The 26,071-nt window shown below is 37.4% G+C and overlaps 1 protein-coding gene across 1 annotated transcript in view; it reads right to left on the bottom strand.

The window, feature by feature from the left end:
- Positions 1-233: 233 nt before the first annotated feature.
- The window catches only part of WDR11 (WD repeat domain 11), a 35,185-nt gene continuing 9,347 nt past the window's right edge, over positions 234-26,071 (bottom strand). The window contains exons 9-29 of the mRNA XM_066323477.1: positions 25,394-25,497; positions 24,749-24,922; positions 23,325-23,409; positions 18,372-18,478; positions 16,164-16,239; positions 14,609-14,717; positions 14,173-14,297; positions 13,622-13,769; positions 13,179-13,285; positions 12,566-12,680; positions 11,175-11,346; positions 9,503-9,611; positions 8,710-8,772; positions 7,562-7,627; positions 6,689-6,857; positions 6,356-6,451; positions 5,815-5,980; positions 4,863-4,960; positions 3,783-3,928; positions 2,866-2,945; positions 234-2,343 (exon numbers count right to left, since the gene is read on the bottom strand). Coding sequence (XP_066179574.1) covers positions 2,186-2,343; positions 2,866-2,945; positions 3,783-3,928; positions 4,863-4,960; positions 5,815-5,980; positions 6,356-6,451; positions 6,689-6,857; positions 7,562-7,627; positions 8,710-8,772; positions 9,503-9,611; positions 11,175-11,346; positions 12,566-12,680; positions 13,179-13,285; positions 13,622-13,769; positions 14,173-14,297; positions 14,609-14,717; positions 16,164-16,239; positions 18,372-18,478; positions 23,325-23,409; positions 24,749-24,922; positions 25,394-25,497 — 2,473 coding nt within the window. The 3' untranslated portion in view covers positions 234-2,185. The remainder of the gene's footprint in view (positions 2,344-2,865; positions 2,946-3,782; positions 3,929-4,862; positions 4,961-5,814; positions 5,981-6,355; positions 6,452-6,688; positions 6,858-7,561; positions 7,628-8,709; positions 8,773-9,502; positions 9,612-11,174; positions 11,347-12,565; positions 12,681-13,178; positions 13,286-13,621; positions 13,770-14,172; positions 14,298-14,608; positions 14,718-16,163; positions 16,240-18,371; positions 18,479-23,324; positions 23,410-24,748; positions 24,923-25,393; positions 25,498-26,071) is intronic.

Below are 26,071 nucleotides of genomic sequence, written 5' to 3' on the forward strand. Positions count from 1 at the left end.
ACACAGATTTCATGTTTGCTGCGAAAGCCTGGGAATTAATACTGCTCAAACACAAAGTTTCATTAGAACTAATATGGAAAATGTGACTCAGATGTACAAAGGATAATCACTTCCTCTATTAAACCCAGCCCTGAGCATTGCTCCTGTCCAGAAGGCAAAATGACAACAGTTGCACAAGCAGCGCTCAATTCCAGGGCAACAGATGATGGGTTTGTATTAAATCAAGACACACAGAGATTTTAAAAATATTTTTATTATTGTAATGAGACTGCAATATTATCTAAATAAACTTTTCAATCACTATTACACTCTATTTTCCTCAGGAAGGTTCCAGTTGGGAATGCCACAAAGTCTCCTGCACCCTGCACACTTAAAAGTTTATAGAAACATTCAGTAATAAAAGGCCTTTGCAATACGTTTTTTTTTTTTTAAAAAAACAAACATCAGAGTTATAAATCCAAGTGTACACTGAAGCAGATTAATTTCAGAGACTCACTGGCAAACAGCTTCATGACCTGTCAAAGAACAACTCTGGGTGTGCTCACAACCACTCTGTGGGAGCCTTGTCCACAAGGGCTGCCACAAAAGCAAGAGAAGGGATTGGGCAGAGTTGTAGCAGTCAGTGTGAGCCAGAATTCAAGCCACTGCTAATTACAGTTAATTTTGATTAATTCTGTTGCTCACGTAGTACTTAAGGCAAATTTCCTTGTATACTCGTTTTCCCAAGCTAAAGCAACAACATAAGCACAGTTCACAGCACACTGAACAAAAGGTATTTTATGGTGATTTATGTAAGATGTGGCAAGAACAAATACTACACATTGCAGTTGTAACTCCTACTTTCCTGCTTAGAATGATGAAACTCTTTTTCAGTTTGTATTCAAAAAGACTTAAACAATCCACCCTTTCCAATTCTATCAGAAATACCATTTAATATTTGAACCAAAAGTTTTCTGGAGCTGGAGATGTCCCAAAGCTGCTATTAATACATATTCACAAACCCTTGAACAAAAGGAGAATCCAATGCACTTACTGCAAGTCGACAACACAAAAATTACATTCAAATGAGAGACATTTTATAGGATTCCTTTCACAACAACAAACTCAACTTCAGTAGCTCCAACAAGCTGGGAAAAAATGAGAACTTGGGTTTTTAGCCTAAATGCCACAGTCTTCAGTTTGCAAGGGCAATGCACAACTCAGCTGTAAAATTTCTCCTCAGTAATACAAGGAAAAGACACATCTGACATCAGAAACAGTAACACAAACAAGTACTGAAATACTGGCAAAAAAATCAGAGAAGAGGTTTTTGGTGGCATCCTTATGTATGTGGACCATAAGATATGTTAGTAGGAGAAGTATCTCATAAAAAAACCATTGTTCTGGCTTTGCACAGTGCTCTTTTCACCTTCTGGTCATCAGACATTCAATAGCAAAACAGTGACTGGGGACAGCACCAGCAGTGTCCTGCTGCTCTGGAGGTAAAACCTCTGCCATCCTTTGACAGGCAGAATTCAGTCCCCAGGGTGTGCAGGGAGTGCACATTGAAAATAAAATGGAATATAACAATCTCTTAACTGAAAAAAGTGACGTTTCATGGACCTCTGGAATGTTAGGAGAGCAACATTTGTAAGTGAACCTGTTAAAGATTCCATCCCAGGCAGTTATGGAAAAGACAATACAGTGAATTGATTTACAATAACAGTAATTTTAAACAAGAAATTGGACTGAAAAAACCATGATGTTCCAGGAAAGAACTGTGTGCTTTGTGATCTCTGATTATTTTTAAATATATTTATATTTTACAGTACAGACTCAATCATTTTTACATATAAATACAACAGCATTGAAGTTCTATTAAGATTTGATTTTTAGAAGTAAATGGACCAGAATTTTTCACAGGTATGGAACTCTTTCAGAACATTTTTAAATTTAATTCTTGCTACAGTTGAAAAAGTGGAAATATTATTGTATAATTTTATCATAAGCGTCTTTCTCCTCTTGTTAAAGGGAAGACAAATTTAACAAAAGGCAACATCACAGTTCTTAGTCCTGACTTTGAACACATTTAACAGCATTTGCTCAAATCACAAAGATCAGCTGTTACAGTGATTCAAGAGAAGTGTATTTTTTTCATCACCCAGTGAATCCCAGTCTGCCAGAGAACCTCACAAACATGGACTCCTCACTCCTGGGTCACCTCCTCCTTTGGCTGTTTGAGCTCAGTCAGAAGCTCCTTCCCACTTTCTCCTGCTTTGGAGGCAAAGAGAGCAGCTCCCTCCTTAAAGCCCAGGAGCTTCAAGCTTCTGGCATAATCTGCATATACAGCATGGATCAGTTTATGTAAATGAAGCATTAAGGAAAACACAAATTAATAGCAAAATGAAACACAGAATCTTTTTTCCCTTCTTCTTACTCCTTGGCTCTCCCCAGGTGAAAATGCTGAACATTGCTACCAATTGTGCTAATCCATTATTTGTCAGCACAAATAAGAAAAAAAGTTGCTTTAAATCCTCCTTTTGAACTTGTATTAGTATTTATAAAGCAACATGCTGTACACCAAACCAGACACATTTCACATATGCTTAAGTACCTACCATGATACAATGGCAAAAATTAACAGAAATTTTAATGTCACTAAGATTTTTTTCATTAATTAGATCAGAAGTTATCTACATGACTTCTTAGTGGCATTTTTAATTTACAGGCTGGTGACTCCATAGAACAGCATCAGGTGTTATTTACATATGCATTACTTTTCATCATATATAATACAAAACTTTGTGCAACTGCTCAGCTTTCCAGAACACCAGGTCAGATGTGGAGATTTAGTGAGCAAAGACAGGATTTCAGAAAAAAGGATATTTGTATCATCATTAACTTCAAATGCCCCGTACTTCAGACAAGCTTCTACAAATAAAGCTGCTCTATCAAAGTACCTCATACTGTTAAATGGGGAAAAAAAAAAAAAAGAGAATAATTTGTTAGTATACAAACTAAATAAGTATTGCAGGACATCACACTAAAACACTTCCAGAGAGGCTTTCTAAATCTTTTTATTTTATATGTCCCCTTTCTCCTTGCACTCAAGAACTGACACTTGCTATAAATTTTTCTAAAAGATCAGGCCTGAAGTTACTCAGAAAAAATCATAGATACTATAAATCATTCCTGCTTGGTCCATGGGTGCTGGCAATCTTAAAGCCTGTGATGCCTTGGGAAGGCTGACCTGGAACAGAGACTGGACAGAGCCAGAGAATAAAGTAGGGATTTATCAAAAGGCCTTTAGGATACACTTTGGGCAGAACAGGGCCTGACCAGGGCTACACCGAAGGTGGACCCAAAATGGTCATAAAATGCATGGCAACGTCTCACACTTTTATAAGTTTTGGTCCATTTGCACATTGGGGTTTAACTGTCCAGTTCCAGCTCCAGGCTGTGAGGTCCCATCCTTCTTGTTCCTCCCTTCAGCCCACCCTTGTTTGTGCTTTGGGGCTGACAGTTGTCCTTGGTCTTCATCAGGAAAAGGATTTGTTTTGTCTCCCTACACTGTGAAGAGAGCTTACTGGCACTTAATATGAGGCTAAGAACTGCACCCCTGGGCAGCACAGAATCTGAAAAACATGAAAGCTCAAACTTAAGGCATCACCCGTAGTGAAATGAAATGCCAGTTGTAGCCTACAGGTTAGAATCAATTAAAGAAAAACACGCTAAAATACAAACAGACATCAGAAATAAGTGTTGGACAAGAGAAAACACAGGTTGTGCTGTTTCACCTTTACCTGTGCAACATCTCTGCAACTTTAGTGAAGCAGCCAAGAGACAGGAGCACAAGGATGGCCTTGGATTTCTGGTTGACTTGCGGGGAGCAGAGGTGATCGACCCAGCGCCGCAGCACGTCCGCGCACTCCTCCGAGCTGAGCCGCACCTGCGGGACACAGCACAGCCTGAGCCCGTCCCCTGCTGCCACACACACACCCTGCACTCTGCCCCTGCTGCATGCTCCTCAGGGCAGCAGCAAAAGCACCTGAAGCTATCATTTTTTTAATAAAAAGTACCCATATTCCTTGAATTAGTATAAGGAAAATCAGAGATATCTGGGTATAAAAATACTTCGCTCGGGTCGCTCTGTTTTTACATGTGATTAACATCATTTTTACTCCAAGCTGTTCTAAAGTTTTTCTAAATCATGAAGTTATTCTTTATCCTTTACTGAAGACTTAAGAACAAAAAAAAAAACCTCTTAATTTTTCTGAAAAGCAGCATTCCCTCATTTAGAAAATCTATGTAAAACTTTTTCCATTCTTTCTTAAGGAAACATAACAGAAACTTTACTTAAGAGATGCTGAAAAGTCCATATTAACTCCTGCCCATTTATAATGTGGAGAATGAGTGGGTAGTTTTGCTGTAATTATGGCTGCACACCTAAACAGAAGGTGATACAAATTTATGTGGGTGGTGCTAATTTTGAAATCAGCTGACACATTACACAGAACTCAGCACAAAGTCACTGCCCAGTTACTTATTCACATTCCAGAGTGGTTTTTTGTAGTTTATTACCAATTTTATACTACTGCAGCTATATGGACCTTCCCAAACTGCTGAAAAATTAAGAAATTGAGCATTCCAAGGCTTTTTAGGCCCCAATCCTGTGATGTGGACAAGGAGGGCAGACCTGTGTGGTCAGAAGGCTGAAGAATCTGCCAGCGCTGATTGAATGGACTGGCTTCTCATAGCTGAACAGTATTTCTAATCGATGTTTCAGTAATTTAGAGAACTTCAGCACCCTCCTCAGGCTTCCTAAACCCAGATGTTAAGCAGGTGGTTGGTGTCACCAGCCTGGGAAGTGAGGAATTGCACACCTTGGCCAGCCAGGCTGCACGGTTCCACTCGCCGTAGGTCTGCAGGTAGCGACAGGCGTCTGCAGCCTTGTCAATCAGACACAGCAGCTGCACCCCCTCTGCAACACAGAAATGCACTCCAGTCAGGAAATCCAGGGAAAAAAAAGAGAAAAAGAGTTGCTATCTAAGTGTGGAAAAGGATCTCCATATCTTCAACACATGAAGGTGTTGAGACTGCTCTCAATACAACCGGGGTGCTGGTTATTGCATCTTCGTTCTGGGCTGCAGAGGCCACACAAAGCTCTTGTTTATCTTTGTTCTCAACACAAATTTAGGGGTTCACAGGACTTCTCATCATAAAGATAGAATGATCTTTGAAAATTAAATAAATAGATTTTGTAGGTAGTTCTTTATTTTAATTTAATGTTGTCCACAGTGCAATGATGAACAGCCTACAGAGTGGGAAGTAGTTTTTCCAGGCAAGTAAAGACTTTTGACTTTCTTGGCATGTCTGAGTATTTCAGTGATATAATTGTAGCTGAAATATTTCAGTTATGTTTCAGCTCTTGCATTAAGCAACATTAACCTGTACTTGTAAGAAAACACATATTATGAAAAAAGTTCTGAACTGAAAAGGAGACTACATCCGTGTTTCACATTTTGTAACAGGACATGATATTTTAGCTAATTCTTTAATTAGAAAAGTGGAAAATACATATTATATGCTCAGCTTAAAGAAGTGCTAAAAGATTTACTCCAGAAGTAAGTCTTCCAGTGAAAATAAATCAAGACAAGCTGGATTTTATAACTCAGTTACTGATCTTTTTTTTTTGTTAACTACTCTGTGTAATGTCTACTCCAGCACATGCAACATGTAAGATCTATCCCAGCAGGATTCACTCCTATTTTCACTGACATCCTTAAAAATGATGAGAATTATCAGATTACAAGCAAAAAGGAAGAGAAATTTCACCTGCAAGTTTTCCATTGGCTATCATGTTGGTTGCCACCAGTTTAATGGTACTTTGAGATGGCCCTGATGAGGTGACAGTTGTGACCAGGCAAGCTTTGAGGGAATCACAGTAATAATGTGCATTTTCTGAACTGGTTTCTAGCAGCAGTTGCACTGCTCTGTCAGTCTGGGAAGAGAAAAAAAAAACACCAAAAAAAAAAAACCCACAATTTTGACCACAACATATTAATTTTGGGTAAAAGCACTTCTATTTTTACCCTTTTTAAGACATGGAACAAATAACAATGGAAGTTATTTTAAAACAGGCTACAAAAATATCTCCCCATCTAGGAATGACTAAGATTTTATTTCAAGGGGACATTTGCAATAAGGACAGCATTGAAAACCCATCATGAATTTAACACAAGAATGCAAAAACTCTGCACTGGGTTCATACAACTAGGAAATAACAAATAAAGTTAGAAAGAGCTTTCCTTGAATAGGCTAAGTACACTAAAAAGACAAGGCAGAAGAATAAAAAATTCAAATATTACCCACAAACCTGGCCCAAGAGAAGAAGTTGATCAGCACATTTCCTGGTATGATCATATGTTGATCTCTTCACTTCCTGGAGATTTACCCTTTCCAGCTGGAATTTCTGCACAAAGAAGGAAAAATATTTTAAATGTAAGCCTACCATGAGAAATAAAACCAGGCATTTAAAAGATATGTAAATATCCTGCCAGTTTTTGGAACAGCCTCTATTTTTAAGTACCAAGAATGTTTTAATCCAGACTGGTATGTTACTAATAAAAGTGAAATATGAACAGGGAAGTGAGTCTTTATTGTGCTGATGACATTCCTATCAAATTTGGGTTTGAACTCCTTGACATACCTGGAAGTAAGAGTTTTCACACAGTATGTCATAGCATATGTCCAGAGGATTAACCAAGGGCTCTTGGAGGATGGCTGGGTCTAGTTTTGGAGGCTTTTCCTGGCATAAGCTGTGCAAATAGTGGGCAGCAATAGTCCAGAAATGCAGCTCAGATTCGTCCCCATACAGTCTGAGAAGATACAAAGTAGGATGTGAAACAGGCCTGTATTTTTCCATACTCCCCAGAAAAATATGATACATTTCATTTTCTCAAGGACTGTGAATTCCTGTGGACAACACAAGTACTTGGAAAGAAAATTACAGAATGAAATTCAGCAAGGTTAAGCTACAACAGCAGCTAAACTCCAGGAATGTTCAGCATAGAAATAGGTGGAAATTGATATTTATTATTGTTTTACACTTAGTCACTGATATTTTCTTTCAACCACAAGTTACTAAGTTCGAAAACCATCTCTGAATACAGACAGATAAAATTGGCTCAGTTTAGGCAGAGGGACCACACAGAATGAATACACTTGAAGTAAACTCCAGGCCCTGCCCTGTTTGTACAGAAATATTGTGAAGTTCTAAATGACATTTTGGGCCATGAACAACTAAATTTAATGTGGCTGCCAGAACTGCAGTTATAGAAGTGCCACCAAGGCTGAGCAAAGTTCCTTGTATCCAGCAAGCAAATAAAACTGTTTCAGTGAGGTAATATTTCCATTTTAGTCCTAAAACCACTCAACTAGATGGGTAACAGAAGAGTTTAGGGACTGTGCTAAGTTAAAGGACAACTGGGTGAGTTTCTAAACTTCAGCTCCTTCCCATGTGTTCATAACATCAAGATTTTCCTAAGGAAACATTTCCTCTGTTTATCTGAATCTCTGCTACCTGGCAACCAGGAGACATCTCTGCAGGAGAGTAAAATCTGGATCAAGCAGAAGTTTCTTAATGTCACTGCAAAAGAGAAAGTGTTAAAGAATCTGTCAAATGCTGGGTAGTGTTTTTTTTCTGTTTGTTCGTGGTTTTGGGGGTTTTTTGGGTTGGTTTTTTTTGTTTATTTGTTTTTTGTTTTGTGGGGTGGTTTTTTTTTGGTTGGTTGGTTTTGAAGACAAATAGGATACACCACATACAAACTGAAAAGATCCAACCCTCAGAAAACACAATTTCTTCTCTGAAATGAAAAAAATGCATCTATGAAAATAATCACAACAGGAGTTATATAAAATTCGAAATATAACTGATCTCCAGGGGCAAATGCAGTGAGTCCATCAGGAATTCTTTATCCTTGCAATATAGGGAATCACCACCAGGGTGTAGGCAAAGCTGCCAGTTAGTCTGCACTAATTCTGCTAATTACAATATTAATTCAGCTACAAATAATCTTGCAGCTATGTAGTGTCATGGCAGAAGCGATGCACGTGAATGAATTTAGGTTTTCCATTTCTGTTTCAGACTGGATAAAAATAGGCTTTTAATTTTTTCGTCCTACTAAATAAAAGGACAAAAGTAAAATGGACAACATTTTCTGTTTACTAGCTTTAACTATAATTTTCAAGATTTAAATTCAATGTCAAAATCTGTTTTCAGTGTAAATAGAGCAATGAGCACCAAAATTAGTCCGGAATTATATCTTCAACAAAGGATTTTTGGAATCATCTTCCTTTCCTCAGAGCTCAAATATCCTAACAAACTTTGAAGTATTTAAGTAGCAGTGTCCAATGCAGTCAGGATCAGCATAAAGAACCCCTAAATCCTTGAGAATTATTGATTTAATTTAATTTAATTACTGCTTAAAGCATTCCAAATGCTCACATGCCAGTTGAAATCATGTACCTATCAGTACCTTTAAAGCACCAACTTTGAAATTACATTAAAAAGTAACTTTTTTAAAAATCAAAACTGTCATTACTCAAGTGTATCTTTAGAGAGGCAAAAAATAATTCTTTCTTCATTAACTGTGAATTGCCAAAAGCTTCAGATTTTTTGCAATCTCAGAATTTCATCGCTTGCACAAGTAATAATAAGAAAATTCTTACTTGGACAATGAATTCAACTGCTCTTGAAGAAGGTTTTTAATATTTTCGTTCTCTGGATAATCACTGGATAAAAAAAAATAAAAAATTGAGGTTTTCTACATTACGAAAGGGACAGAATTATCTGAAATGGAACAGCACTACTTGTAGGAGAAAAAAACACAAGCACATACATGGAAACAATCTTTCACATTCTTTTGGTAAGCCATTCATGCAGGATTCTTTATCCAGTTACCAGTTCCCAAATAGCAACGAAAGATTTGAGTTTGCTTCCACTGAACCTCAGAGTCAGTGCCAATCTTTCTTGTCCCATTTTGCTTTTTTTCATTAACCTTAAAATTAATAAAAAGGGCAATGCCTGGAGCATTATTGTGTGACATGAGCCAACCCAGGACACAGAAATGTGCTCCTGTGATGATGTGAATGTGGTTCCCCAAGAATACAGACTATCAGGATATCAGAATATCACTTGCTGTTACACTTTACTAACAACTCTGACTGCTGCATTAACTTCGAGAACAGAAAATGTAGTTTTTCTCAGAAGTAATATAATGCCATAAAAATATTGCCAGGACTTAAAGTAGACTGCAGTTTTTAATAGCCAAGTGCTACTGAAAGCCAGAAGAAATACCTGACCTTAGAGCCTTATCTAGTTATTACTTTTAGCAATAAATAGTCAACTAATTATATTTTTGACTGTCCCCAAGAGCAAGGAAACAGTTATTTGCACAGGAAGTCTAATAAAAGATGTAAGTTTTAAAAAATATGTTGTACACAGATATATATTTGTTCTTACATGCTCCTAATATCTAGAGAATATTTCTCATCCCATGGTTGATGCAGCAGGAATGCTTTTAAAGTTAATGAAGCCCTTGGAACAAGCAGGTAAGGACACCAGACAGGTTCTGAAACAAAAGGAAAAAGATTCATTGTCCAGAGGGTCATGTGCAATAATGCTGTGTTCATTGATTAGAAAATGCACCACAGAAAATGTAAACCAGGAAATGTACACCAGAATATGGACACCCAAAAATGTACACCAGAAAATGTCCCAGCTTCTTGCAAACACCAGGAAAATCATAAATTAAACTCTTTTCACATACCCAGCACAGGCTGCTGGACATAAAAGCTTATCAAGTAAAGACATTTCACAGAAGTTACAGGGCTATCAACCATGCTCAGATGAGAATTTCAGGATATTTCATAGTGAATTTAGCCATAGACTCCTGGAGTGCATCATACTGGCTTTGGCAGAGCTGTGTACACTGATTATTGCCACTACATGGGCATGGTGCAAAGTAAGGAGAGCTACACCAAATACATCATAAAACATGTTTAGTTTTGCTTTGTCCCCTTAATTCCTACAGTACAATACAAGGATTAAACCCCATCATCTGGAAAGGCTGGTGGGAAGTTTAGTGAGATAAAAATTATTCATTAAATGCTGTCACACAGATGTAAAAGTCAGTAAGTTTGTTCTCAGTCCAAGGTGTGGGTGACAGGCAGTAAATGCTACCCAGTGACTGAGGAGTAAAACAAGTACCAAAACCAGCTCCATTATTAAACATTCACAATTCCCTGTACTTAGTGTGCACTGAGTGATGTAGGGCTCTTGTAAATGTGATTTGGTAATTAAAACATCAGCACAGAGCAGAGGCAGGAGGACAGCTCAATCCCAGGCTGGCAAAGCCTCATTTCAGTGTGCTTGGCTTAACAACATTCATTTTTATAACTTAATATTGCAGAACACTCAGTTGATAGCAGAAATTGATGTGATAAATGACATGTTTTCTCAAATCAACCACAGCTCCCCACACCAGAGTTTATTATATATGTCTTAGAATCTACTGGGGTTTAAGGAAATCTAATGTTTTAAGGAAATTGTATGAGTAAAGGTAGGATTGACTCAAAAGGCAACAACAAGAGTTATTTGGAATGTCAGTAATAATACAAAAAAATGTAGCTTAGTTAACTAGTTAAATACTTAAATTCCCTTCTTAAACATATGGCCAAAAAGGCAAATAGCACTGATACTGCTATTTTAAAAGTCAGTTTGAAAAGCAACGAATCAGTCTACAAACATCTGGGAAAAAAATCAGAAAATATATTTTCACACATCAAGAAATGTTTCAAAATCATGTCATCAGTACCAGTGATGCAGGTACTGATACCTAACTGATGTGCCAATGCTTTTTAAGTCAATTTGCTAGATACCTGTACAAAAAGCTCTTCTTTTGTTCATTTCTATTTCATTTAAGATATTAAGAAGTACATGTTATCTAGGAGATTAAACTTGTATTAAAAAACCCATGCACACGACCTAAGCACAAAAAAATTACCTGTATCTATGAAAAGCAGTAGAAAGGCTTTAAAATCTCCACATGTTCTAAAAGAAGTGCTGAACTCCACTTTCCAAACAGGAGTGCAAAAGCATCAAGCAGTGGACAGCACAAAAGCCATGAGCATACCTATTAAATCCTGCTCATCCATCCTGAAACAAGAGGCTTTCATGGATAAGTCCAGCACTCGGATGCATCCATCATCTGATGCCAGCACCACTTTGTCTGACGTGCACCAGTCCACATCCAAGACCCGGAAATTCACATTCCTCCCGCTTCTCAAACTGCTCACCATTTGTACCTGGGGAAGTTGAGTTATTTGTTATTTTTAGCAGCCTCTCCATCACCCCTTTGTGAGGCTGTGTCACACACCCAGGAGGCACAGCACGAAATTCAGGATGAAAGGTGAAGTTAGCCATGAATCATTTCAATAATGGTCTTTTCTGGAGAGTAGGGAATTTAGAAACCTTGGAGTGGGTCACACAGTTGCCCTGGAACAATAGTGTTTCCCAGTTTAGAGATGAGGGAAAAAAATCCTCTTGAGCATAGTGTACAGCTGCCTTTTTGTTTTCTTTTCTAACAGGACAGGGTTAGATGTATAATAGAACTAAGACTATAAAATATTACTACAGATACACTGGAAGACTTTTGACTGAAAATGTGAATTTAATTTAAAATGTTTTCATGTATGAAACTCCTTTATCCTAGAAAAAGAAGAGGGAACAGCTACAGGAGGTGTATCTTGTGGCATCAAAACTATTCAAATGTGCTTCAAGGAGAGACTCACTGGGAAATATCCTACTCTGCTTATGTAATTCACAGGAATTGTTCGTATCTGCTGTCCATTCTTATAATCAGTGGAGTTTCAAATTGCACTAATTAAGTGTCAGAGTTTGAAGCTGGTGCACATTACAAAGTGAACAAAAATTAGAAAAAAAATTAGAATTCCTGTTTCATACCCTTATACCCTGAACTTACTCCAGGGGCTAAATTAAAACAGTGCAATTATATTCCCTTCCCCATGGTACTCTAATCCCCTGAAAGACCTACAAAGCAAACCCCAGAAGCTTTGTGAACATAACCACAGAGTTTCTGAGGAAGAAGAGAAGCAAGACAGTATTAATGAACAAGTGTCTGGTTTTCTGGTATTCCCTAACAAATTAAATCTATTGACCATACACAGAAGAAACCTGCAGTGAAAGCAATCTCCTGTCCACAGTTTAAAGTCTCAGACTGGGGACTTCCCTTTAAATTTTCAAGGTTTGCCCCAAAACCATTACAAGAGGATGGCAAAGAGGATCTCAGACATTGTCAGCTTTAAGAGTGGAAGACACTTTTCATTGCTGGCAGCTCCAAGATGCTCTATAGGGATAAAATTTGAGAAAAGCAATATGACTTTATCACACAACTGCCAGCAAGAAATCCTGACTCAGTAAAACTCCATCCCTCACTCATCCTGATTTTCAGAGGTGAGGTGTGGGCTTTGAAGAGAAGTGCCTGATAAACCCACAGCCACTTACCTCCTTTGAATCCCAGATTTCTGCCCCATCGTTGTACATTGCAAGAAGTTTCTGATTTCCTTTCCCTGGGGCAAACCGTATTTTTTTGACCCAGCTCCGGTGTGTAGGAATCCCCCTAAGGAAAGACAAGATCAGGATTTTCATCATCTATACCCATCAGTACCCATTATCTCCATCATTCTATACCAAATATTGTAGGAAATTGGATCCTTCCCAGGAACTTTTCAGATCCTGCTTTGCACAGAATGAGGAGCAGAACAATCTCTCTATATATGCACACACAAATAGATGCCCAGATTATGAGTTTATTAAACTAAAATGATGAAATGCTTGGAATAAACACCACAATACTTAATGTTTTACCAGGAACCATTGCAGATTTATGTAAAAAAAGATATCTAGCTGGTTTAAAAACCTTGATAAAATGTTAATTCTTCTGAAAGCACAAGAGATTAAATGTAGCAACTGCAACACAGTAGAGATTTTCTGAATTTTTATTACAAAATATTTGCATTTTTCCCTACAGTGAAGAGCAAAAATGAGGAAGGATGAAAACATTCCACATTCTAATACTCATCATCTCATGTTTGACAGACTTCATTTGCATCCATACCTGGATACTCTAGCTTTCAAATCCCAGAAGTTTAAATTTCCATCAACATCTCCAAGAACCAGGATATCTCCTTTCCAGGCAATACAAGTAATGCTCCCCATACTTCCCTGAAAATATTTAAGAAGCAGAAAAATGTCTCGTGGTTAATACATTCAAATGTATGAACAAATATTTCAACATTGGTATTCATTAAAAAAAATTATACAACATGATAGACCAAACTTTACTTAGTTAAAACAGAAAAAAAGACTGTGAAGTAAGTGTGAAATAAGACTGTGAAAACAGAATTGTTATCAGTTTTTAAGTTGGAATTCAGATTTCAGATTTCAAAGTACTACATTACTGACCACTTGCTGCTACAAAGCTTATCCCTGATTTTTTTCTGACAATCAAAGCTAAGCAAAAAATGCAAGCATCAATGATATAGAAAAATTGGAACTCACATCTGGAGGAATTCTTGCACTGTCTTTTACTGAGTTTCCCTCTACTGTGAGATGATAAACCTGCCCATCAGCACCTGTAAACACAAAGTGCTCTCTGGCAGAGATGTTCTGGCTCAGCTCTGATTTACTTTCAGCTTCCTGCAACAAGCTTTAAAAAGGACACCATGAGACACAATGATTTCGTTGTTGAAATCAGAATTGCAAGACAAATTCTACCACATGCATAGAAACAGCAGAAAAAAATAAAAAACCCACTTTATTTAACAGTTAACTATTTATTACTTCCACTCTTGTGGAAATGTCCAAGGGCAAGTAACAGTTTTATTTAAAGAACCAGGTAACCAATGGACTGCCACAGACACACCTGAGAGAAACAGGGACATCAAAGGACACCAGAGCCCCACATATAAAAACTAACAGGAGGCCCACAAAGTTGTTCTGCTTGCTCTGTACTCAAGAATCAGCTCCAAAATACTCTTTTCATTAGAAAAATGAGCGGGAAAACAAGAATGGCTACAGCACAGGACTCCACCAGGAGGAGGGATGGATACCTGATCACAGAGGATTCCACACTGCTGACTTCAGTGTCTGACACCACAGTCTGCCGGGCCATGGCCTCCCTGGCTGCCAGCTGCTTCTTCCTCAGGCTTTTCAAGTTATGGGAAGGGGACCACTCCTGTGGAAAAGAACCCAGGAAAAATGGAGAAGACAAAGGTTTATTCCCTGAATTTACTGGGGCTTTATAATGATTTTCAAGAAGGCTGCTTTCTGTAATACCTCCCTCCATCACCCAAGGGGCAAAGCAGGTTTCTTCACCAGAACCTCTTCAGATGTCTTCACCAGAACCTCCTTTTTTCCTGCCTCCATTTGGTGGCAGATGATATTTAAACCACTGATCAATTTTGCACTTGCTGCAGAATTGTTCAAAGATTTTATACTATTTCAATGTATTACATTTATTAAAAAGTAACAGAATTTATTCCTTACCAAAGCAGTGGCTGTAGGGAAGTTTTTAGACATTTCTCTGAGCAGAGTGCAAGTTCTGACATCCCAGATCTCCAGTGGTTTGTCTTTAAATACCACAGCCAGATACTGCCTGAAACAAATGGGAATTTACTCCAGCAAGAGTCCTTTGAGCATTTTACTTCACACCAGCACTCTGGAGGCCCTCAAAAGTTAGCAGAGCAAATCAAAACCCCCTCTGAAGCTCGTGATTCCCTTGAGTTACTGAGGAGCAACAGAATGCCTGAAAAAGAGCTCTCTTCAAAGCTTAGAGAATTATACATTTCTGCCAGGTGGTTCTGCACAGTTACTGTGGAGGAGACAAGGGAATAATTCAGAGAGCAGCAGCACCTCTGATCTCAGCATGTTCAGCCTGAGCTGATGGCACAAAACACCAGTAAAACACACAAGACTGCAAGCTGGACAGAGTTTTGTCCCTCCTGCAGATGCATATCACTTCCTAATCCAGGGATAAATGAGCATAAAATCATCTCACACTAAACCACTGGTCAGTCACATCTTCAGATTTCTCATCCGTGGAGCTGAGTAAGTGTAAACACCTTTAATCTACCACTTTCCACATTTAACTTGAAAATGGAGAGGCCATGCAGCAACTGGCCCTCTCAGGCACTGCATTCCTCTCTCTGCAAGTGAACCTCCTTTCCTGTCTCACTCAACACTCCCCAGCCTCTTCATCTAAGCCCATGGCTGTTCTTAATTTTTAATGCATTATTAAGAACATTATATGGTTGAACTCTTCCAAATTCTCTGGAACTCCTACATACAAAAATATTCCTGTGCAAGTTAGACAACATTAATTTTTCTCCTCCACTGTAAAGAAGAAGCTTTAAAGATTTAGAGACAATCCCCTAGTAAATTCAACACTACTTTAATTTCATTTATACAAGAAAGTGAAGTAATTTTCCAGAGTACTACAATAATTATTTTGATACAAGGAAATGAGGGCCTCCTGTCACAGGTCTGAGCTCAAAATAATGAGGACTTGAAAGGAAACAATTTGGTCATTTATCAGCTGACTTTTCAAATAACTGTATCTCACCTCTCATTTTCCAGCAGACAATCATTACAAAGGTGTGAAATACTTAGAAAAGCTAAATAAATATGAATAATCGTCCAATCTTAAATGCCAAACTTTCTAGTTTTAAGTAAAGCTTAAGTTATGGAAAAGAGAATTAACTTATAACAGAATCTAAGTTGAAAAAAGCAGTTCAGCACCTTTATCCTCCTTAATGTTATCAAAAAGCCTGTTCAGTAAACACAATTCCTGTAAGAAATAAAATATTAGTTACTGATTTTGCAATGTGAGTGGATCCTGAAGTGACGAAGTCAACCACAGAACCATTCACAGCTTCTTCACTTGGAATTCATATTTTGAAGCATTTTCCTCTTGCTGCTGTTGAATATTTTCTCTATACACTCTGAAGTGCTTTTTTTTTTTTTTTCTTGGAATATCTAGATGTTATGAGGATTTTCATGCAGTACAGTGAAATCATAAACTTCCCAAGGCTGATGCACTTACTTCAAGTGAGAGACCTTTATCATTTCGATGGCTGGCTCGTCGTTGCCTCGCTCCCCACGGAACGCAACGCTCCTGCCTGGAGCACACCACAGGGGCACAACACAAACAGTCAATGAACCAACCAGAAACTGAGAAACAGCTAATAAATTGTTCTGTTTGTAAACAGAGGCAGTTTACAAACCAACCCAGAACATCTCCAAATCACCTGTCATCTCTAATGTCACCAGAGTCGCTGTTAAAAGTTGTACTGCATTTCATGATACTGCATTTCAGAGTTTATATTAAATATATCGTAAATTCTTCTGTCAAATCTAACTCCTGACTCACTTCTAGAGCACAGCAACTCAAATGGATGCATCAGTATCACATAAATTACAGAGAGAGAGTTCAAGGAGTTATTATTTTCCACTCAGAGCCAATGAGAGATTCTCTCCATTCCCCAAGGAGGGAAATTCATTAATAGATTTCAAGCTTGATAAGAGAAATTAACACTGCCATGAACTGAGATAGTATTTCATGCTGTAATTCTACACTTATCAGAACAATTCTCTCTTCCTTTTCAGCTAAAATAGTAAATCTTAAGAGTTCATAATCTCATCCCCAACAAAATTTTCATCCACTTACAGGAAGTGTTGCAGAATTATACGTGTTAGAGATACCACTGAAATAAATAATGACCTGCAAACAGCATCTTCTATGCAAGTTTCATTCTCCTTGGCTTCCAAGGAAAATTCCAGCTGTAAACCTTAGCTCCTCTTGTTGCTCACTGCTAAATTACTTTAAGCCAGCTACATGAATAAATCTGGTTATCAAGAACATGAGTTAGAGCTCTCCTGTTAGAGGCTACTGGAATTCTTTCTCATCCATTTTCAGTATCTTAGCAATCTTCTTTCATGGTTTTGTTCATTTGTACATGTGAATTTTGTTCGTTTCACATTTGTGCATGTGATTTTTGTCAAAGTGAATGTGAACCTGCAGAGTTTTCCCAGGCCTAAAATAGAAAGTTGGGCTCTAAAGTGAGAGAAGAAGCAAAACTAAAACAGGTATTTTGCTGTGCCTTTCTTGAAAATTTTAAAAGAGGAAATGTAGCATTTTTAAGCAAACCAAATGCTCTTAGATATTCACATTTACTCAAACCTTGGTTGCCTGTAGAAATTCTGAACCTTTTATGACTCCTGTCTATAAATGGGCTATACTGATTTGCAAGCTGAACGAAAAATCAGATTCCCACTTTACATGAGAATAATTTCCCAATGCACTCATCTTTTCTGTTTTGATTTTAAACAGATGAACAAAAGGCATTATATGAGAAAACTTTACAATAATATTATGCTGGAAGAATCAGCTCTCTGCAGCACCCTGGAAGCACAACAAGGTTTTTCCATAGGCTTAGAAATACTCAATTAAAAAAAAAAATCACTTTACATAAAGCAATTCAGAACTAGCCATGTGCTATAAGATTCAGGCTCTTCCATTAGGACTTAAATGGCTCCAGCTTTTCACATTTAAAAATAATTTAAAATTATTGAAGTGCTTCCTGTTCTGGGCTGTCTAATCTCCCCAGTTATACCTCTTTATATTGTGCAAATATTGAGTTTGTTACAAATACATTTATCATCCATTATGAGGCCAAAATAGTTGAAAAAACACATGTAACCTGTTAATTCTGCTATCAACAGTATCTTTTTAACAGTTATTTACTTTTTAATCTTCCTAATTATTTATAAAAATATCAGATTTTATTGTTCAAAGTCCCTTTTACACTCATTCACACTTAAGTTCTGACCATCCTGTTACTGAAACAAACCACAACATTTGGTTCAACACTATTTCAGGTGCACACCAAACAGTGGGTGCAGACTACGAGAGGACACATTTGGAAATATGGAAATATCTGTATTTTGTGAAAAAACTCCACCACTAATACTCTGTGTGGCTGCTTCTAAACCCCCTGCTGACATGTTCTTTTAATAAGTGCAAAATGTTTTTGCAAAGGTGTTGTCTCAGGTCTGTCTGCAGAGCACCAGACAAAACACATCTTGTGGCTTCACAAGGTAGAGCAGAAACAATCAAGGCTCCTCTATTATGTTATTTTGTCATGACAACAGAAGGAATTGAAAAAAAAAAAAAAAAAAAAAAGTAGTCAGAATGTGTCACTCCCCAGCAAATCTGTCAGCTCCTGGAGCAGATTTCTCAGGAAACACAAACCTGTTGGAAGGTCCACCAGTTGCAGCTCATTCCTGACCAGTCCCAGATTGTTGGGTGTTGATGTGGCAAAGGAAATGAACCCACTCAAGCTTATCCACTCTATTCCCCTGGGATCAGAAGGAAATACATGGAGCATATTAACCAAAATATTTGAATTGCTAGAAGTCTGAACTGAAGTTTTTTTTTGTTTGTTTGTTTTTTTTTTTTTTCATGTATACTCATAAAAACCCAGCACAGGTATAATTTTCTACACTTTTTTGGAAACATCATATAACAGCATAAAAAGAAGCTACACATTAACAACTATGGTGTGAATATAAAGTTACTGAATTAAATTTAAGAGCAGCTTTCCTTTCAGACTGTATTAGCTCTACTTTGGTTAAAATAAAAAATCCAGGTAGAAACACAGTCAACTTTTGCCAAAAGCCCTGACAGATACTCAGCACCAGAGTGAACTACAAGCCCTGCTCTGATCAAATCAGGGCTTACTATCAAACAACTCCAATTTCCCAGCACACAGGAAAATACTCATGTGGGTGGCAGTGTGGGTAGACTTAATTCTTTCAGCCCAGAGAGAGGAAAAATAAAGATGACATAAAAAGAGAGGCCCTGAAGAGATTTCACAAAAGCACCAGAAACCTGGTCTCTTTTTGTTGTTGGTTTTTTTTCTTTTAGATCACACCAAAGCAGCTCCCAAGCAAATGACACTGCAGAGATGCAAGGATGGGAAGTTCCAGTGCTCAGAACGTATTGGCAGCACAGACTCTCAGCCAATTCCTGAAATACTGAAATATCCACCACAGGGCAAAAGGCACAGAAAGTGGCACTGGGTGGGATTGTTCCTAAACAAGACCCTTCTCCAGCCTCATTTTCCCCACACACTTTGTGCCTGCCAAAATTGCTTTATTTGTGAAATAAATAAAGGAGCTCTTCTAAAGAAAATTGAGCTCTAATAAACACATCTGCTCAACTTCATTTTAACACACAGATAAAAGGATTTAAGGTTTCCCCAAAGCCTTCAGACACAGGTTACTTAAGAACTGTTCCCAGGACAAGAAATCTGTTACATCAACTGTGTGCTTTGCAAGAATACTTGTGCAGTATGAGAAAGCAAACTACCAGTATATATGATTTACTGTCAATAAATCAAACTCACGCTGCATTAAGTAGAAGTTTCCTAAATACAATGTACATGGGTGAAACCAAAAAAAGCATTCCCGTAATCTTCTGCACATTCAATTTACAGTCATATTTGTATCATTTTAGTTTAAGCTTTAAAAACATGGAAAGATTTATTCCTTTAACTCAAAAAACGTTAAAAATTTAGGGCCCAGTCTTTTTCCCAGAGGACCGATGGAAATTCAACCATTCATTTCAATCAAAATGAGAAGCATTCAATTATTAATTGAAACATTTCAGGCATGATTGAATAGAAATATACAACTGCAGTAAGGGGTGACACTGCAAGTCTCCAAAGGGTCATAAATCCAGGGAGTTTCTGAAATGGAAGAAATGTGAATTCTGACCCCTTTTCATTTATCTGTTTCTCAGCTATGTTTTCTGGGAAAAGTCCACTCCAAATGCATTGTTAATGCTGGTAGTTATTCACAATTATCCTTCAAAGACATGAAGCATTTTCTACACACCTTTCATCAGCTCAGATTTACCAGGGCAAGTCCTTTTTCTCTGCTGCTGCCTGGCCATCTGTCAATACCAATAAAGATCTACAGAAACCCAAGGCATTAAAAATCAAAAGGAAACCTTAGCTCAGCTAACTGCTTGCACCTGAAACAACATCATTTTTGTCACTGTCATACATGGAAATTGAGAATCTGAAGACAGTGGTTCAAATTCTAATGATGGAAACAAGTAATGCCTTCCCTGTTGAAATAGCAAAAATTTCCTCATAAAAATCATCTTTGCCTACCAGAATGAGGGTTCCATTCAGCTGCCAACCATTGTTCAGACTGAATCCACTCTTTTAAAAGTGTAAAATTTAGAGATTCTATACATTCAACTTGTCTCAGAAACTTCAGGAGTGAGACTCAGTTGTTTTGATTAATGTTTCCAATGCAAACAAATCACGAAGTGCACTGAAGTGGATAAAAACACAAATTACATTTCTAGTTGGGAAAAGATTGTTGTGACTTTATGACATGGCAGCTGCTACTTAAATTTAAGGGTTGCAAGAAAAAGAGAAAGGCAAAATGGGAAATTAAACCATATGTGCTCCCAAAGTGGTGGTAGATATTTTTCATTCTAATTTCTCTATTCAAGGAAAGTTTTTTTTAAAGAGGTGATGAATGTTTGCAAAGCAGTTTCTCAGAGAGCAGACAGCTGAAATTCAAATGCTAAAACAGCTTCAATTCAACTGCTAAAATTTGGATGTAATGTAGCAATTTTCAAGTTGTGCCTGCAGGCCATAGACATTCTTGTTACAGTCACTGAGATTTTAATTTTAAAAATAAAAGCTGTTGCAGCCTTGAACTTGCTGAGCATCAGTGAAAAAGAATGAGCAGCACTGCTCCAGTCACAGCTATTTTGCTATCAGAATAAGCCAAAGCAGCACTGAGAGCTGCAAATGTGCCACTGAACTGAAAGCTGCACTGCAGGCTTTTTTTTTTTTTTGTCTCAAATATATTCTTCTCTGCACTGAAGATGTTTTGTTATCTCCTGTATTGTCTACTGTCCACAGGTATCTGCCTTGGTTATTTCATGGTTTCTCTTAGTAATAAGAATGATTTGTATTTCTCTCTGTCCTGAAGGAATCCTGACCTCCTGCTCCCAGTTTCTGCCAGGCCAAAATCCCCTTCCTGATCTTCCCCCTCACTCACACTCTGGCAGTGGCCACACTGATTTTCCCTCTTTGTGTACCTTAAGCATTTCTGCTGCTTCTTGCCTCGATCTCCTTATAAAAATAAAATTTAACTCAGCAGAAAAGTATTTACTTCCATAATTCTAAACAAATAGTGAAAGCTAAGTAATAATCATAAATAAAATGAATGTTCAAGGTTACCCACAAGTACAATATATCTTAAAAGGAAGGACAGGAAGGTAATTCTTCCCCCTTCCAGTCACAATGGAATTTCAAAGTTTAAATAAAAACAAACAAAAAACCAACCAGGCAAAAAAAAAAAAAAAAAAAAATAAGCATGTGACTACAGATGTAGAACACTTTAATCTCAAAAAAAAAAAAAAAAAAAAAAAAAAAAAAAAAAAAAAAAAAAAGAAGAAAAGAAAAAAGAAATCATAATTGCTAACACCCAAACAACTCAGCAGCCGTTAATTTAGGATACTATTTGTAAAGGAAAATTGCCTTGTTTTTATTACATTGTCTTCCTAAATACAGAGGATTCTGCTGGCCTTGAGTTACAATTTCAGAGTATTCACCATTACATACTAAAATAATGATGGCCCGGAAGGTGTTCTTTCAGATAAAATGGAAACAGAGGATTTATTCAACCCATCCACATTTTAGAGGTAAAGTAACAATTCCCAGTGAAAGAAAAGCTTTCTCACTCCATGAAAATCAATTAAAAAGAAAAGAATCTCCATGCCTTAATCTAAATAGCTTGAAGCATTTCTTTGAACTTGTAAAAATTACATACAAAATCATTCAGAAAACTGAGGAAACTGTAACCAATATATAAAAGATTTACCCTGATAACAGCTTATGGCTAAAGAGAATTCACAAACATTTTATATGAATTCTAAAAAGACTTGTTGAGGACTAGAAAGTCAATATATTCTTAAAGTTTCTCAAAAGCTGCAAATTCTTTACAATTTGAAAAGGCCAAACTAACAATACTTCTAGTAATGCACAAAGCTTTTTTTAAAAATTGGGTTTCCTTCCTCCTCCCTCTCCATCTTACTTCCTTTTTTGACATGTGAAATGTGAGTAGGGCTTTTCATTCTGAGTGCTATAATCACTGTAATAACAATGGACTCTCCTCTTGTGCTGTATAACAGAAAGTAAAACGAAAATAATTTCATGTGTAATCAATGGTATGAAACCAAGAGATTCAAATGGTTTAGAAGAGAAAGGGGAATTTTATTCTTACAGTGCCAAGTAATCACACCTTAAACACAAAGTTACTTCATTTTGGTGGTAGATTCCAAGCACATTTTCAAGATGAACTCTCAGAGCTGCCTATTCTCAGTAACCTTACTTAAGGTTAACCTTACTTAAGTACTAACTGTACTTAACTTTTTACAGAATGCACAGTCAAATGCAGCCCTTAACTAGAAGAAGGCTTCATGACACAGTTCTGATACTATTTTTTACTAATATTTGTACTAGAAATAAGTATTTTATTTTCATGCTTAAATCTGTCTGGAAAAATGTATCCAGCAAGCACCACCTTGAATATCTGTGCCATCAGTTATCCAAAAGGTTCTGCCATTGTGTGCACACAAACACACAGCATAAAAGCTTTAAAACTTACTCTGCTCCTTCTTAGGATGAATAAACACCTATATTCAGTCTTAAAAAAATTATCTTTACTTCCTTTAGGACTGCAACTGTCTCAACAGCCATTTCAGCCCCAAGGGGATAAAGTAAATAAACCCTGACACACCAACCAGCATTATTCAAAGGACTCAGCCTCAGTAGTTATAAAATAAATAAAGTTTCTTGTCCTAAAAAGACTCCTCTGTCCTGCAGTGCACTGAAGAGACTGGAAGTAGTTGATATGCACACCCCAGGCATATGCATGCCCAGCAGGCACAGATGCAATTCCAGTATTTCCCTCAATGCAATTTTGGTGACAGTTTTGTCAGGCTGTTCCAGCTCTCACACAGCAAAGGCACTGTCAGGGTAGAGCACTCAACAGACAATTTCCCTGATTTCATCAACAGCAAGGCAAGACACCCACACTGCTGGGTAACATCACCCAGGTGCTGCAGCACTTGTACCCAGAAGGATTACTGCAGGAAGGAAAATGAAAATCTTACTTGACTTCACAGGAGTGGATGCTTAACTCTTTGTGGAGGAGGCCACTTGTAAGGTGAAACACCAGGACAGAGCCATTGCTCGTACCTATAAAAATTGATTAAAAATATATAGGGACACATTTTATTCTTTTCTTCCATGCTGTAGTAACAATGCAGCATTTACAGTTATATTTCTCTCTCTCTCTCTCTCATTTTTAGAAACCTGTAACTATTATATTTTACAATTTTACAAAAACTATGTTAATTTCTAGCACTTGAATCCCAAATATTAAACCTTCTGCAGCCACTGATAACCACTTGGATCAAGATACTTTCCCAAACCTTTTTGTAGAGGCTGCAGAAAATCTGATTATTCTTCTTGCATTTCCACAACACACCCACCCAGCTGAAGAAGAAAGGAATGTTACTTTTTTGCTTTGATTACTGGAGATGAGTAAATGCCTCAAGGAAATGTTTTAGCTGTTATTCCCCAATAATGCCAGGGGAGAATTCTGGGTATATTTTATGGAATCATTAAAGCAATTCTGCTTTCTCATCCTGAAATAATGAGTTCTTTCAAATTAGAAATCAGTAACTTAGTAGCTTTGAGCTTCAATTACATCAAAAACCTTCTGAAACACTAAAACTTACAATTTTCCATTAGACACTTCTTTATATTCACATCAACTCTACGAAATACAACAATGGATGCCTAAAGAGCCATTCAGGTATGTTAAGTTTCAAAAGACCTTGCTGTAAATGCACTTTACACTTGTTTGTTTTCTAATCTTTGTATTTCACCTTTTTTAAAACCACAAGTTACATTTTAGCAGCATCACATCATGTCATGATGGACTGCCTGTGGTTCTGAGCACAACTCTGAAAGAGGATGCCAGAAAAATCAGCTTTAAAAAGGGAAAATTCTGAGTTAATACATCAGGTGCTCACTGGCAACTATTCTAATAGCTAAATGAGTTTCCATCTGTGGTAAGACAGAATAGATCAATCCAGAAAAAATAATGTGCTGCAAGTGTAATTTTAGAAATTCACATCAGAGCAAAAATAAAGTATCTGTAAAGTTCATTTACTTGTTCTAGGAATGCAGGGCTGCAGAGGTCCCTGTTTACTGACATTGAGAATGAAGTGAGAGCAACATGTAAAACACTGAGTGCATCAGCAGGCCAACATCACAGTAAATAACAGGATAAATAAAAACTTGCTACTATATTGCATTTTTTAGGTAGCATTGCTTAAGCACAAGGCAGGGAAAAAGAACCCAAAGACTCACAGAACCAAACCAATACAAAGGTCACTATCTGCAATAAATTACACAGGACCAACACATAGTTTGTTGTTTTTTTTTTTTTCTCTACTACCAACCATACTTGAATTTAATACAGAATCTATTATTTCAGAGCAATGGAGAAGCTGCTGAAGGCACTCACCAACAGCCAGGATGGGCTCATACTGTTTGATGTTTTTGGTTGTGAGGGGTGGGCACATGCGGATGGCGAACGGCGGCAGAGGCAGTCCTGACAGAAGTCCTGTCAGCAGGAATTTGAGGTGCACTTCCTGCAGGAATGAATTCCTGAACTCTTCTCCAGCGCTTGCACCTTGCCCTGCTTGAAAATGAAAGCTCTTGTTAGTATGAAATCTTAATTTGAGACATTACAGAAGGTTTTCAGACAGAAATTTATGTAAGAAAAAATTCCGAGCAACGCATGTAACACATTTCTTCCTCTTCAGCTTTTGTGAAGACTGGATGCTGTCTGGATTTCACAAAGAGGGCACATTGATACATTGGTTTCTAAAATTAGTAGCAAAAAAAATCAAAGTGTTTTGTCCAAATTCAATTTTAAAACACCTTTTTTTCCTCAAAGAAAATGAACTTGGAACATTGGTCCTCAACATAAAATCCTCAAGAGAATTCATTTGATAATTTCTTAAGCAAAAAGGAATTCTTCTATTTCAGAGCCACTATTAGAAAATAATTCTAACAAATACTTTAAGTTCTTAAGTAAGGCAAGAGGTACAATGATTCAAAACCACAAGAAATTAGTAGCAGTAGTATCAATGAAAGAAATTCTTACCAATCATGTTGTCTAATGAGAGGTCTGGGAGTTTATTTTGGAATGCTCCGACAGGGATTCCACAGAAGGAGACTGGAGAATACAGAGGTGATGCACTGGAACTGCTGCAAGAGAGATGGGAACAAGTTCCTCATGCAGGCACAATCTCCATCCCCAAGGGACTCAAAGAGCCCCTGCAGCCCTGGCAGCTGTGTCCTGCTGGGCTGGGACAGCTCTGTGCCATCAGCAAAAAACAGAGACCTACCTGGTTCTTATCATATTCCATCTTTCCTGACAGAGATCAATGCTTTAGAAATAACTCTTAAGAACAGAAGAAGTGAAAACCAAGAACATTGGGATTCTAAACAGTTTTCCTGGGGATGCAGCACAAGGAATCCATCTAGCAATGTTTTTGGGAACACTAAGAATAAAAACACTAAATCTCTGATAAGCAACAAGAGGATCTATGTGGAAAATCTGGTACTATTGACATGTAAAAGATTTCTATTTCTTTTATGGCAGTAAGTTATTTATTTTATTCCACAGTACTTTAAAGGGTTATTGCAGCAGAACAACCTTAATATATTGACTGTTCAAAGCTCTGTATCACTGCACACAGTATTTTGAGAGAGATTGCTCCAAATCTAAAATTCTAAAGGCTCTGTGTATAATAACATTATTTATGTCGCCTGCTGTGCA

This window comes from Sylvia atricapilla, chromosome 8 (genome assembly GCF_009819655.1).
Source record: "Sylvia atricapilla isolate bSylAtr1 chromosome 8, bSylAtr1.pri, whole genome shotgun sequence".
Taxonomy (NCBI): domain Eukaryota; kingdom Metazoa; phylum Chordata; class Aves; order Passeriformes; family Sylviidae; genus Sylvia; species Sylvia atricapilla.